The sequence below is a fragment of the Dendrobates tinctorius genome, unplaced genomic scaffold, assembly GCF_039654945.1.
Source record: "Dendrobates tinctorius isolate UK_male_01 unplaced genomic scaffold, ASM3965494v1 ptg000133l, whole genome shotgun sequence".
Classification (NCBI taxonomy): domain Eukaryota; kingdom Metazoa; phylum Chordata; class Amphibia; order Anura; family Dendrobatidae; genus Dendrobates; species Dendrobates tinctorius.
Genome location: NW_027361801.1, coordinates 9,201,870 through 9,216,037, shown reverse-complemented (window position 1 = coordinate 9,216,037; position 14,168 = coordinate 9,201,870). Strand labels below are relative to the sequence as shown.

The following is a 14,168-nucleotide window of genomic DNA, read 5'->3' as shown; positions in this document are numbered from 1 at the left end:
ACGGCTGTTCCGTGGGGTTCCGCGGAGTCAGCCTAGTAAGTAAGGCTCATTTAAACCTTTATTAATGTCTAGATTATATTGGTTGGGAAGGGTGTTGCTACGTATGGTTTTGGGTGTTTGTCTGGGGGTTCGGAAAGATGCGCGGCTGGTCCATGTGGACAGCGTTCGAATCTGTGAGGGAATGGTTGCTTTGTGGTCCAGGAGGCTGTTTTGTGCACTTCATGAGTGTTGGGAGGTATTTTTTAATTTTATGCTAGTTTGCTTTTATGATAGTGGGTATATCTATAGGTGACGACATCATTTTATTTTGGTTAGTATAATTGTGCTTGCATTCTCTGGGTGTTTGTGTATGACTGGTCATGATTCCATGGCGGTTTGTAAGTAATTCAGGTGGTGATACGGATATTGGCAGAGCGGTGGTGGATAGCCATATAAATGCCAGTTTTATGGTTTATTGTTATAGGCATGGGGTCTTTGGGCTGGAGGATTATCGCCGCTCCAAGTATTCGATAAAGGTTTTGATGGTAGTTCACTGATGTGGTGAGCTGTTTTATCGCCGCGCCTAGTATTTGATAAGGGTTGATGTTAGTTCACTGATGTGGTGAGCAGTTTTATCGCCGCGCCTAGTATTTGATAAGGGTTGATGTTAGTTCATTGATGTGGTGAGCAGTTTTTATCGCCGCGCCTTGAATTTGATAAGGGTTTGATGGTAGTTCACTGATGTGGTGAGCAGTTTTATCGCCGCGCCTAGTATTTTATAAGGGCTTGATGGTAGTTCACTGATGTGGTGAGCAGTTTTATCGCCGCGCCTAGTATTTGATAAGGGTTGGATGGCAGTTCACTGACGTGGTGATCTGTTTGGGTAGTGCATCGGGCGGCTTAATCTTTCACGTTACAGTGGGGTGTGTTCTGTTTGGGTAGTGCATCGGGTGGCTTAATCTTTCACGTTACAGTGGGGTGTGTTCTTTTGCTGGTCAGAGGTGAGGGGGTAGGTGGTCGAGTTTTCAGTAGGGTGTGTTTTATTTATATGCCGGGTTCGGTTCTCCAATAGGGGCTTTGAGTGTACTAAGGGTTTTCATGTTCACTAGGGGCATTTTGGTTTGTTGCGGCAGACGTTCTGGTGAGGTCGAGATGCTTGGGACGGCAGATCTTTCGGGAACCTGCCTTTCTGGCAGCAATGGATGACATTTCCCCCGGGGGGCTTGGAGTTGACCTTTTACCGGATTTGTTTTCCTGGTTAATTTCTGGGGGTACGTAGATATGGCGTGGAGCTGGGGTTATGGTTGGTCAATGTCCGGTTGTTGAGGTCCGTGGTTTTGGTTTCTGTGTGGTAGTCGGGGATTATCTGGTATTAGGGATGGTGCAGTGCTTATTTTCTGTTCATGGTCCAACCTGGGACTACTATCTGGTATTAGGGAAGGTGGTGTGCTTATTTCTGTTCATGGTCCAACCCTTGACTACTTTGGTTTTTCTTCATGCTCAGGGCGTTGTTGCGGTTATCATGTGTTTGGATAAGTCAAAGTGTTTGATTCACCTGGGGCCCTATGTCTAAGTCAGGTTAGGTTAACGAGTACATCGTGTCAGGTCGGGGGTCGTTATTAGGTTCCCGTGTATATCGAGCTGCTGTTTTGGGGGGTTGATTTTGGTTATTGAATACGTGGGGCTACGATCCACTGGGGGTTTTTGCATGATCTGCAGTCATATGGCGTTCTTACGGTAATTTGCTGGTCGTGGCTGCCCTGGGGCAGTTTTAACAACTTTTGTACGTAAGGACTGGTGGGTTCTCACTGCGGTTCTTTAGGGTTGCCGATTGAGCTTTTGGCAGACTGTATCGGGTGGTATTTGTTACAGCCGTTGATTGTAGCTACGTAGGAGTTTATTATACAGAGTGGATAGTTTTTCGTTACAATGGGCTAGGAGGTTTATTGTGGGTGCAGCTGGTCCTGCTTTGCCTTCTGGGTATACAGCTCTCCTTAGAGTCTTTTCTTTTTGGGTGCCCCCGGACGGGGGGGCCAGGGTGAAGTGCTGCGCAAGGATGATGCAACATTTGAGTTGGGTAACCCAGCGTGTGCTTTACTGGTCTCGGGGGTCCTGGTTGGTGAACGGTTTGTTTATCCAGCGGGTGTTGTTCCATTTGTCAGGAATTCTGTATAGAGCATGAGGCAGGACATGTTGTTTCGATGGCCAAGTGAATGGTCTCCCGCGTGGGTGTAGCCCGTCCGGCAATACATGGCTATGTCATTTATTCCGTTATGCGCACTTGTCAGGACCGGCTGGTATTATGGGGACACGGTTGTGGTGCAGCGCTGCTGCAGGGGAGGTGTTCTTTAGGTAGTGGGTGAGCAGGTTGCAGCTATAACATTACTTTCATTTATGTCGGGCTGGTGGTACGCTGTGGCAGGGGAAGCTCGTGCGATGTGCATTGACTTTTAATGATTCTAAGGACCTGGTAATCGTCTGGGGCTGTGCTCCGTTTGGGGGTGCTTTTTGCGGTGCTTTAAGGCTGAGTGGCGGACAAGCATCGGGCACCGGTGAGTGCAATGTTTTGACGGATGGCCCGGGTTTATGGTGTCTGGGGTTTTCGGGAGACGTGATGTGTGTCTGACTTTTCCTGGACTTCAGGTGGTGTGGAGTCGCTTTTCTTTCTTTTGTGAGTAGTGTCGAATCCGCAGTTCAGCGGGGAATGGGTGCGGAGTACATCTCACTTTTGGTAAGAGGGTGGCAACAATAGTGTTGTGATTCTGGGTTCGAAGTGCACGGGTGATGCACACAATTAATTCGTTCCGGGTCGTGGTGATTACGGGGTGGATTGGTTTATGTTTTCTAGTTGGGTGGATATTTTAAGATAGATGCTATCACGCAGGGTTGACGGGACCAACAGCGTTTTGGTACTGCACGTGTGTGGTGGAGACTTGGTCGCTGGGGCGTCAAGGAGTTTGATCTGAGACATCGGGCCTGAATGCTCCTGCCTGGGAGCCATGCTCGTGTTGTTGTTCATGACTATATAGTGGGGCACGTTTTTCAAGAATCTGTCGGAGGTTGGGGAACCAGTGTAGGTTCTGTTGTTACGTCTATAATGGTTGGCTTTGATTATTATCAGGTGGAGTGCAATTTTCTGCCTGGGAGCCGTGCTCATGTTGGTGTCCATAGGGGCTCCTGTTTGGAATGACTACATAGTGGGTTTTACTGGGCACATTTTCAAGAATCTATCGGAGGTTTGGGGAACCAATGTAGGTTCTTTGTTCACGGCAATAATGGTTGGCTTGCAGGTCTTGGGTGTGGCTGACCTTGTTGTACTGGTATGTTGGTGTAGGTTGGCATTGTGAGGTCTAATGGGGATCAGTTTTGATCGATTGGTCTTGGTACAGAAACATTGGTTACTCGAGCCACAGAGTCGGCTCGGGTTGGGTTTTTGGTGGTGGTACTCGCACGTACAAGGTGTCATACGTGCTCACGGTGGCGGAAAGGAGGGGGGTATTTGAAGTCGGTGGATTGCACAAAGAGCGTGGGGGTGAACCCAGTGCAGGAGCGGGTTACCCCTGGTGGTGCAATGGTATACTTGGTTAAGGTGGGTCCCAGCTGTGCTGGGTCACAGCGGGACATGTTAACGTGGGACCCTGCTGTGCTCGGTCACAGCGGGGCATGTTAACGTGGGTCCCTGCTGGGCTGGGTCCCAGCAGGACATTGGTTGGGCAACACTCGGCTGGGTGTCCTCGAGCCGGTGTGGTGCGGCTGAGGGCACGTGGTGGAGCTGGTGTTGCAATCATGTACAATGGGTTTTGCAACACTCGGCTGGGTGTCCTCGAGCCGGTGTGGTGCGGCTGAGGGCACATGGTGGAGCTGGTGTTGCAATCATGTACAATGGACTCTTCATTTACCCCCCCTCCTTTTGCTGATGGTTATGTTTATGGAATATTTCTACGTTTATGGATAAAATGTTATTGCTTGTTTGGTGTTAATAAACGGGGCTGCTGTGGCCTTTTACATCCAATGTCACGCAGTCGTGTCTTATTTAAGTTAAGAAGGGGTAAGTGTGGGTTTTGGGAGGGGTCATTACAGTGAAGCCGTCAGTCAGACTTTCCTAAGTCATGCATTTCAGCTGAATGTGCCGAGGACACACATTCAGCTGAAATAAGCACTGGCATTGACAGACCCCCCTCCTGCACAAGCCCGGTCATTACGCCCTTGTAAGTCTATTAACTTACTTCAGCACCAGATGGGAGCACCAGAAGAACCAAAAGACTGGGGAGCTGCTGTGGCGGCAGCTCATTCACTCATCTGATAAGATTATTTTTTTTTCTACTTCATCCATGACCCACAGTCTGATTAGTTTCAGGATCTACAGTAAATTGGTTTAACACCAACCAAATATATTGGATTAAAGTCAACAATAAAGTCAATCTGTTATGCAAAATTTTGCCCTGTTTTTGGAAAGGGCAACCGGGTTCCAATTTTTATTTTTTTGCAAGGTTTTGTTTTCACCTGAAATAATTATTTATACAGTAATGTTAGTGGAGAGGGGCATCCTGAGTGTAACTAGAAGCTCATGGATCCAGTACAAAATCTCCAGCAGGGTCCCTTGCTGTCACGGTCTTTATTATTACATTTTTTCATTTGTGCCAAAGGGTCCTTTTGGGTCCCATAGGCTCCCGGGCCCCGGTGTGATTACAAAACCTACACCTATTATAGCTACTCCCCTGCCTGTTCTCCTTGAAATATCCATACAGGACTCGTATCTAAGGAAGAACGGCAGATTCACTTGTTATATTGGTGTTTTTCCACTGACAGATCATGTACCCATTATAGTCTATGAGCCTCTTCACATGTCCCATGTTTTTTTGATGACTAAGGGTACGATTCATCATTTGCTTTTTTTTTCCAGTCACTATTCTTACGTGGTTCATGAATTTTGCCCAAAAAAAGAAATATGTTGGAAAATTTGCACAACAATTCCATTTATTTCTAAAATTTATTTTAAAAGATGACTCGGGGAAAAACATCTGCAAACCCCAATCCCTGCTCACAATGGTTAACATAAAAAAAAATGGGTGAACACACTGAACATATAAAATAGACTTCAAAAAGGTGCAAATGGAAAAAAAAAAAGAATTTTACTCAAATCAAAAACAAGTGAAAAATTGCAAACTAGCCAAAAAAAGTACGAACGCAATCCAAGTCAGTCAAACCTTACTGTGCTGGGTGGGAAAACCCAGCACCATAACGGGCGTCCATTTTTTAGTCTTAGTTATAAGGGTTATATAATACTATGTAGACAACTGTCATATTAATGCAGAATATCATCCCTTTATAGACTTGCAGGGCGGCTGGAAACTGGGGTCCTGCACTGGCCAAGCATCGTGGAGAACGATACAGCCATATAGCTGACGACAAGGAAGATATGAAGGGAGCAGAAATTCCAACAGTGGCGTCCAACATAGTATTCGAGAATGCTACGGCTTTCTGATGTGACAGATGCCGAGTCTCGGAGGACACGTAAACTCTTATTTATATACAGCATTGTCTATATATTGGACACCTATATGTATGAAGAAAACTGCTCAAGATTAATCAACCTGACCACAGGAAAAAAAACTGAAGATTTGGTGAACGGGCCTTTATTTGACAAGAGCAGAAAAAAAATGAAAATTCTGTTTATTTGAAAGCTCTCGAAAGGGCAAGAAGCGGGATTCCATCTAAGAAGTGACACGAATGGAATGCAGTCTATCTACAAGGAAACTTGAAGTCTGTACTGATTGTCAGTAGGAAGATGCGTTATTTTGGCTGCGTTCACACATTGCGTCTAAGTTGCATTCTTTTTTGCCACAGGAGCATATTGATTTTCAAAAAAAATCTTGGCCAATATGTTGCGTTTCTATCGCAACTGCGGCCAAAAACGACATTGTGACCACAACATTTCCGTAATCTCAGCCTTAGGCTGGAGTCACACTAACCTGCGCAAAATACGGTCAGTATTTTACATGCATAATACGGATGACAGACCCCTAAACAGTGCTCCGTATGTCATCCGTAATCAAGGTGTGGTCGCGTATTTTGCGCATGTAAGCATCCGTATGTAATCCGTATGGCGAGATTTTCTCGCAGGCTTGCAAAATGGACATATAATGGAGCCCTATGACAGGGTTTCTAAAAGACACCGGGTGCGTATTTCTCGCAAGTCACACGTGTGGTCCGTGTGTAATCCGTATTTTTTGCGCACCCATAGACTTGCATTGGCGTATTACGGCCGTAGTACGCTGACAATCGCAGCATGCTGCGAGTGGCACGTACCGTAGAATACAGATGAGAAATATACGGCTGGTGCGAGTGACCCCATAGAGAATCATTGGTCCGTGTGTAATGCGTGCTTTTAGCGCCTCTCACTCTCCCGTATTCCTCGCCAGTGTGACTCCGGCCTTAAAATGAAGCCTGATGATCCGTTAGACTTAGGAAGGGCCAGATAACCAGTGGTCGGTACCAGCCAGAAATACCGTATATTTCCTCTGCTGTCATCTATTATTAATATGTGCAATTTTTAATGCAATGTTTTAATGGAGTTTTTTTTTTTCATTTACGTAGTTTTTGAAGCCAGTGTTAATGTTTTCACCCTTTATTTTTTGTAATCCTCTCCACTAAAACACCACATGTATAAATACCCCTAGAATTTCAAGGTCCGCATGCGTTGTTTTTACGGTGCGGCGACCTCCTCTGAACGCAACATGTTGCATTTTGGTGCGGTCGCCACACCATCAAAACGACGCATTCGGAGGCTTCCTCATACATCGGCACGGCCTGCGTACCGAATGCTAAAGATAGGGTATGCAGGCCGCATGCCGACAGAGGCGGAGCTGACCGGAGGAGGTGTGGCCATGGGCGGAGCTTCACGGAGGAAGTTCGCAGCTCTTTCATACGCTAGTGTGAAACTAGCCTACGACGTTGCATTTTTGACACAGTGAAAATATGTGAAAAATGCACCAAGAGCTCATTGTGGGCAGCTAACCTAAAAAAAATGATGATTTTTTTTTTCACATTATATTCTGATTTTTTTTTGTTTTTAATTACCAAACTACCCCCTTTAAAACAGCTGCCCAGTACTTTCTTTTTATGGAAGCCTTCCAGTGTTGGCGAAAAAAAAAGAAAAAAATATATATGTGCTCACCTGCTGATCCCAAACTACACCGCTGTATAAAAAAAAGTTTTTAATTTTAGCTGTTAAAAGTTTCTAAGGACTTGTGACCACTGCAGCCAATCCCTAGCCACAGTGGTATAACATTGTTCACCACTGTGGCCACTAATAGGCTGTAGCGGTCACATGATGTCCCCACCAGAAGAGAGGTTTTGGAGACTGGTTATTTTTGAGCCATGCTCAGGCGGTTTTTAATAAAACAGAGTGCTAGAAAACACCTGCAATTGTACTGTACAGATAGAACTAGCGAAAAATAAATTACTATATAGAATATGTTGTCTAATGAGCTTTGTCTTATTACACTTCTATACATGTTATATGCAATTCAAAGGCAAAAAAGTGAGATAATTGCACTTAATAGTTGCACGTAATAATTTTCACCACCAGGGGGAGCAATGTGCCGAGAAGAAGGAGTACAGTGTGTATTGTGCTTCGTAGAAGTGCTGACATGAAATTGTATTATTCATTATTGGGATACATTAATAACGAAAGCCTGAAACCTCCAATTTAAATTGTATGACCAGGACAGATGTCGCACTTTTCTAAATCCATGGTGCCTAGACCCAATACAGTGCTTAGTACCGGTCTGTACACCCCCAAGTTTCAGGACACAGACATGTTCCTCCATGTCCTGATGTTTCTAAAGGTCTCGGGCACAGTTCACAATGGTGGGATACACAGATAAAGTGGATCTGTCACTAGATCTTACATTACAAACTGCATACATTATTAAATTGATCTCTTTGACAGAATGTGGCTGGTGTACTTACTATGAAAAATCTTAACATTAAAATGAATATTTTGTCAATCCAGTTTAAAAGTGAAATAACTCACGAGTCCAAGTATATTCGGTATCTTCCTACCTAGCGTGACTAATAAATGCAGCTTGTACTGAGCGGCGTGAGATCTCCACAGCAGCAGTGCGTATGTGCCGGTTTTACCTACGGGTCAGAGGTGCACTTTGGCCTTTGCCGATGCATGTGCACTACAGTACACCTGTCCAGGATTGGGGAACACTGTCTGGATGATGTAGGATGTGTTATCTTCATGAAGTAAGGAAGAGAGGAGGCGCCAGATCGAGACCATAGATGCCCAACAAACCGGACTGCACCGTCTGTGAGTATAAGGCTGGTTTTACACTTGCCATGTTTTTGCGGGACGATTTTGCGTCCCCAATAAATTTCTATGGGGCCGGAAAATCGGCCCACAAAAGTTCCATAGTGCGCCATGTGCCATATGGCCGTGAAGGCCGTATTTGTGGCCGTGATAAAAGATCGAGCTTGCTCAATCTTTTTCACGACGTACGGACACGGCCCCCTTTGTAATTCAATGGGGCTGCAAAAGCAAACGGAAGTTTGTTTTCGTGGCGCACCGTGACTTCCGGTTTTGCGTAACGCCGATTTTTTTTTTTTTCCAATGCCATTTCAATAGTATTGGAAAAATAAAAAATGGCGTTCCGCAAGCCTATTTGCAGGCTGTTATTGCAGCGGACTGCAAAAAATGCGGCGATACGGCCCGCAAAAACAGCAGTAAGTGTAAAAGTAGCCTAATAAAAGCTTTTTTGTGCCTTGCATAGGGGGATTGGGGACATACAGCACCCTAGAATGCTGTAACTGAGGGCTGACAGGTGGTGGTGATACTTTCTACTGGGAAAATCTGGTATCAGGTTCCTGTTAAGTATTAAAGGAATTTCTAGTAGTTAGAGCATGGCAATCCCATCACGTATCGGATAACACAAAGATACAAGGAGTGAAACTTATTGTCCAGGCTTCAGGAGATGCAGAACAACTGAAGATAAAACCTTCCTGCACCATCATAAACACAATACAAAAGAAGAAACAAGCAGGAAACACAAAGCAACCAGAAACACAAACATGGCCCAGAACATGATTGCATAGAAGGGGGCATAACGGATCACTAAACAAGTCCTGAATCTCACACAATGACCCCATGGGGCGCAGGAAGCACAATGCCGAATTCTATGGAGATTGGGAAATCCATGTTCAATTCTTGGATTGTTTTTAAACTTCAAGCTAATGTTGAAGTCATCAGTGAGATTAATGGGGATTAAAACTGAAGACCTAAATCTGTCGCCTGCTTGGTCTGCATAACAGCTGAGGACATAGGGCTTTATTCATACAGTGCAGCCAAAAGCTGCACCTTGTGCACAAAAAGGTGATAAAGACTCTCAGCCGGAGCGGGAGGAAGATACTGAGAGGAACCAAGAGATGGTAGTGGTGCTGCAAAAAATGATGGTATGCCGAGGAGCAGGAACAAGGCAGCTCTGAGTTCCCAAGCCTCTGTGGACTACAGTTTCTGTTTATAGTGAATCTTGTCCCTCACACAGAGATCATATTCCATGGTAATCACCTGCCTGAAGCCAACCGACAATAAACTGAAATTTGGTAGGAAGACATCTTTCCATCTTATAAATCAGTGGCAGAAGTGACCAGTAGAGCATCTATCCATCTCCTGGTGATCCAAAGCTCCGAAACAAGTCCAGCAAAAGACAAGCCCATGGATCTGACTTTGGAGTAAATCACTTGCCGTTATGGGCTATTTTTCATGAGTTAATTCACAAATAATTATTAGACCTCACAGACGATATGGCCTGTGTGAGAAAATAGTTTCACATGTTATCAAAAACAATCTGTCACCAGGTTTTTGCCACCAAATCTGAGAGGGGAATAATGTAGAGATAGAGACCCTGATTCCAGTGATGTGTCACTTACTGGGCTGCTTGCTGTAGTTTTGATAAAATCGCTGATTATCACAAGAGAACTAGTAAGGCTGCTGCCATGTAGTCCTACATATTCATGCGCTCTAAAAAGCAGAAGAAAAACCAGTGCATAGACATCCAAGGTAGAAATAAACATCACAGATCTTTATTTAGACATACAGGTAAAATATGGCAAAGTGGCATAACAAGAGTGACATAAAATGAGCACCAAGGTGATCAGTATCCTCACATATGTGCAAATAGCACAAGGTAGAATAGGGTGCCGACCAGTCAATATATCATAAGGGGAAACACTCCCAAACGATCAGCTACCCAATGTATAGTTAAATACTCAAAATCCAAATATATTGCACATACCGTGACAGAGGACACCGGACACCAAATGCTGTAAAAACTCAACGTACGTTTCGGAAGCAAAAAAAAGGGGGCTTCCTTCCTCAGGGGGTGTGTCAGAATGGATGCCGGGTGTGCTTTAAGTAAAGGTCCAAATTGAAGTAAGCACCAATCAGGGGGGAAGCGCCCGACCCCCAACCTACAATCTCCCATCACTCCCGGGCTGGCGCCGACGATACACGGGGCCCCGTGATGTCAGACGCCAGACCACGGGTGGATGTGGGTGGAGCGAAGGGCGCGTCACCCGCGCATGCGCAGACGCGATCAGAACCGACCGCCGCCATCTTGGAAAGAGGCAACATCATGGGCAGACTATATTGATGAAGTAAGCAGTGAAAATAGACCAAAATGGAGCGAAACTGCTAACGAACATCCACAAATCAGTGAGAGCAATAAAGTAAAGAAATTATAACCAAAAAATGAAAAATTAAAAAAATTAAAAAAATACTGCACCCGCAAGGACGCAGATGTTAGTAATATAAGTTATATAGGCAGAACATGCTTACACACGGTAAATACATAGATACACTAGATGTATATATGGGAATGAAAAAGAATTACAATGTCTAAATATGCCATACCCACAATGTTAAAATATCACATAGCATAATAGCAATCATATATAGCATATAAGGCATTGATTCAAACGCAACATATAATGCAATATCACCCATAGATGTCTCACTATTAGTACATTATATAGATCCCCATGAGGACAAAAAGTCCCAAATTAGAAATGAACTACCCATATAAAGTCCAAAAAATGAAAAATGACAAATAAAAATGACGACGAAAAAGAGAAAACTCCATCTTCATCTATTGCACACGAAGATGTCATGTTCATCAGAAGAACTGTTCACCAGATGCACCAAAAGGATGGACCAAACACAACACGGTCATGGAAATGCCAGACATAGAACCTAAATTAAAAACAGAATTAAAACCAACGACACGATATATGTCACTACAAGAAACAAAGGGATATGCAATATTCATAAGAATGGGGCAAATGAAAGGCATTCATTGAGACCATTAGGGTGGATAGTATTTAATTTCCATATCCATTTGGCCTCTAATTGACTTAGTCTTTTCATATTCATGCGCTCTGTAGAGCCTCATTCCGACGTATGATTGGCAGCTCTCTGCCTATGCAGAGTGTGCATAGAAAGCTACTAATCAGTGGTGTAGGCAGGGTTATAGAGAGCACAGTATTCGGAGGACCGCTAAATCTGCAGCTGAAAAACACTTTGATTTTATAAAAACTGCAGCAAGTAGACCAGTAAGGGATACATAGCTGGAATCAGGGTCTCTGCCCCTATATCTTGCTGGTGAGGTGAGGTGACAGATCCCATTTAATAATGTTCTATATAGATGAAAAGTGGGGTTGCAGAAGCATAATCCTCATAAGGGACCAAGGAACCCTATTATAATGCTGAATGAGACCCATTTTAGGCATTCAGTGCCAGTGTAAGTTTTTCACCAATAATCGCTAAGTTACTTCTGTTTATTATCAGTGAGGTGTCAGGTTACACCTCATATTATTCTATATACCGCATATGTTTTAGACTGTGAGTCCTCACGAGCAGGGTTCTCTCTCCTCCTGCACCAGTTTGTGAATTGTATTGCTTAAGATGATTGTACTTGTTTTTTATTATGTACACCCCTTTTCGAATGTACGGTGCCATGGAATAAATGGCGCTATAATAATAAATAATAATATATGGAAGGGGGAGGAAGAGATGTGAGGGCCAGACTGGGAAAAAAGCAGAGACTTACAAAGGAAGATTGTGCTAATCTTTCTTACAAGTATTTTAACTCACCCAAGAGATAGATTCGCATCTACACCTCTCACCCAAGAGCTAGATTCACATCTACACTGCTCAAATTTGCTGTATAATATCTTCTATGCCTTACTTGCTTCTATCCACGTGTTAACTAAGGAATAAAGTGCAGGAATCAACCCCTGAGTGCTGGATAGTATATAGTAGACATCATTGCAACTGGTCTCCTCCCACCAGTTCACAGTTAACTGCAAGTTAGATTTAGATTCTTCAGAAGGAAAAGCTGGTGAAAATGAAGGATACAAGCAATACAATGGCCATAAATAGTGTTATTCCTCATGTACACACAGTGCAGCTTATTCTGAAAAGTTACCTGAATGTATAGTTAGTTACAATTTAAATGTCAGCTGACAAAGTTGAAGAACTTGTAAGACGACTTTAAGAAATTTAGGATTCAAGGAGGCTCTATGTATTAAATACATAATTGCTCCTTCAGCCAAAGGGAGTAACTCCTAATATGCTGGAACCTGAAAGAGCACCATACGGTATCAAGTAAGGAGATCCTATGCCACTTACTACCTGCAACATCTGCTGCGCTAGATCATCAAGAACATTACTAATTGGGGTATTCGGAGAGTTCATTAATGGTTAATTACAATAGAAAATTCTATTAAAATGATACACTGACCTAGTCTGCATAGAACACATGGAATGTTACACTTAGTTCTACCATGTTGGATCATTGCAGCTTTCCGCACAATGAGATTTTAATGACAGACTATTACCCTAAGCCCTAGTTCCTCACTATTAAATCCTAAATCCTTGTTTAACAATAAAAAGACTGAAAACCTTACAAAGAATAATAAGCAGCATGATTGCTCCTGATCCCCACGGTCACTTTGTTACATGATTTCATTGACTGTTGCCTGTCATATATAAACTCAATCCATTCATATACCTAAATCCCAACAGACACCTGTGTTTAGAAGAATGACTATCTTCTCAGGAAACTCCTCAGATTGTGCATGATGAATAACACTATGTATGACTTGTATCTGACATTTATGAGCAGTATTCCTCCCTTCAGGCTCCAGAACTGTCAGTTTTTCTCTAATGGAGAGAGGGAAAGACCAACTGCTATGATGTCTCCTATATATAGGACAAAGAGAAGAGGAGATCCTGCTCCCCTAACTCAACACATGCAGAGGCAGCAGCATGGAGGACATCATGCAGCAGAAATGAGCAGTGTAGATGTGAATCCAGCACTTGGGCGATTTCACAGAATACATTCTAAAAGCAGCAGCAACATGGAAGACAAAATACAGTAGCAGTGAGCAGTGCAACCAAAAGGCCAGCTACAGCTTACTGTACAGACAGGTGGCTCAGAGTACAGATGTGCACACAAAACTGTGTTGACCCCTTCATTCTCAAGATTGTTGGAGGTCACATAGGTCAAACCCCACAATTCAAAAATGATTGCATATCCTAGATATCTGTTATCACATTATATAATAGTAATACCTTTCTAAATAGTTTAACTTTTGTTTTTTTTCCTATGATGCTAAGAAGGGGTCACTCCTGCAAGCAATTCTCTTGCTTCCTGTGACATCACGTCGGCAGAGCAGATCCACAGTTCCTTCTCTTCTGCTCTGTCCACTGAGCGTCCCTGCCAATGTCAAGCTAATTCACAGCTGGATCCCCGATGCCAAACTGCCGGGAGCTGTCTGTCAATCAGTGTGATGGCGGCAATGGCGCCCCATCAACTATAGCAGAGCAGAAGAGAAAGAGTTGCTTTGTCAATGTGAGGTCAAAGGAAGCAGGAGAATCTCAACCGAGGCGGGAGGGACAGTCACAGAGGAGAACAGGTAGGTAGTTAAAAACTACCTGACAGTAAATTCTTAGCCCCATAAGAAAAAAGTTCCCGATCACCCCTTTAAATATGACTTCAAGGTTGTCTGATAAATCCATTGATGCTATCTAGATGTTGTACGATAGTGAGTCGCAATCTCAGGTAGTCACCATTTCAGTATGTGTGTAAATATAATAACTGTGATCTATTGCTGACACAGGG

General features: G+C 43.7%; 1 protein-coding gene across 1 annotated transcript in view; it reads left to right on the top strand.

The window, feature by feature from the left end:
• LOC141048087 (sodium- and chloride-dependent neutral and basic amino acid transporter B(0+)-like) overlaps positions 1–7,456 on the top strand; it is a 65,690-nt gene extending 58,234 nt beyond the window's left edge. Inside the window, exon 14 of the mRNA XM_073543469.1 lies at positions 5,312–7,456. Within this exon, the coding sequence (XP_073399570.1) occupies positions 5,312–5,464 (153 nt within the window). The 3' untranslated portion in view covers positions 5,465–7,456. The remainder of the gene's footprint in view (positions 1–5,311) is intronic.
• The last annotated feature ends 6,712 nt before the right edge of the window (positions 7,457–14,168 follow it).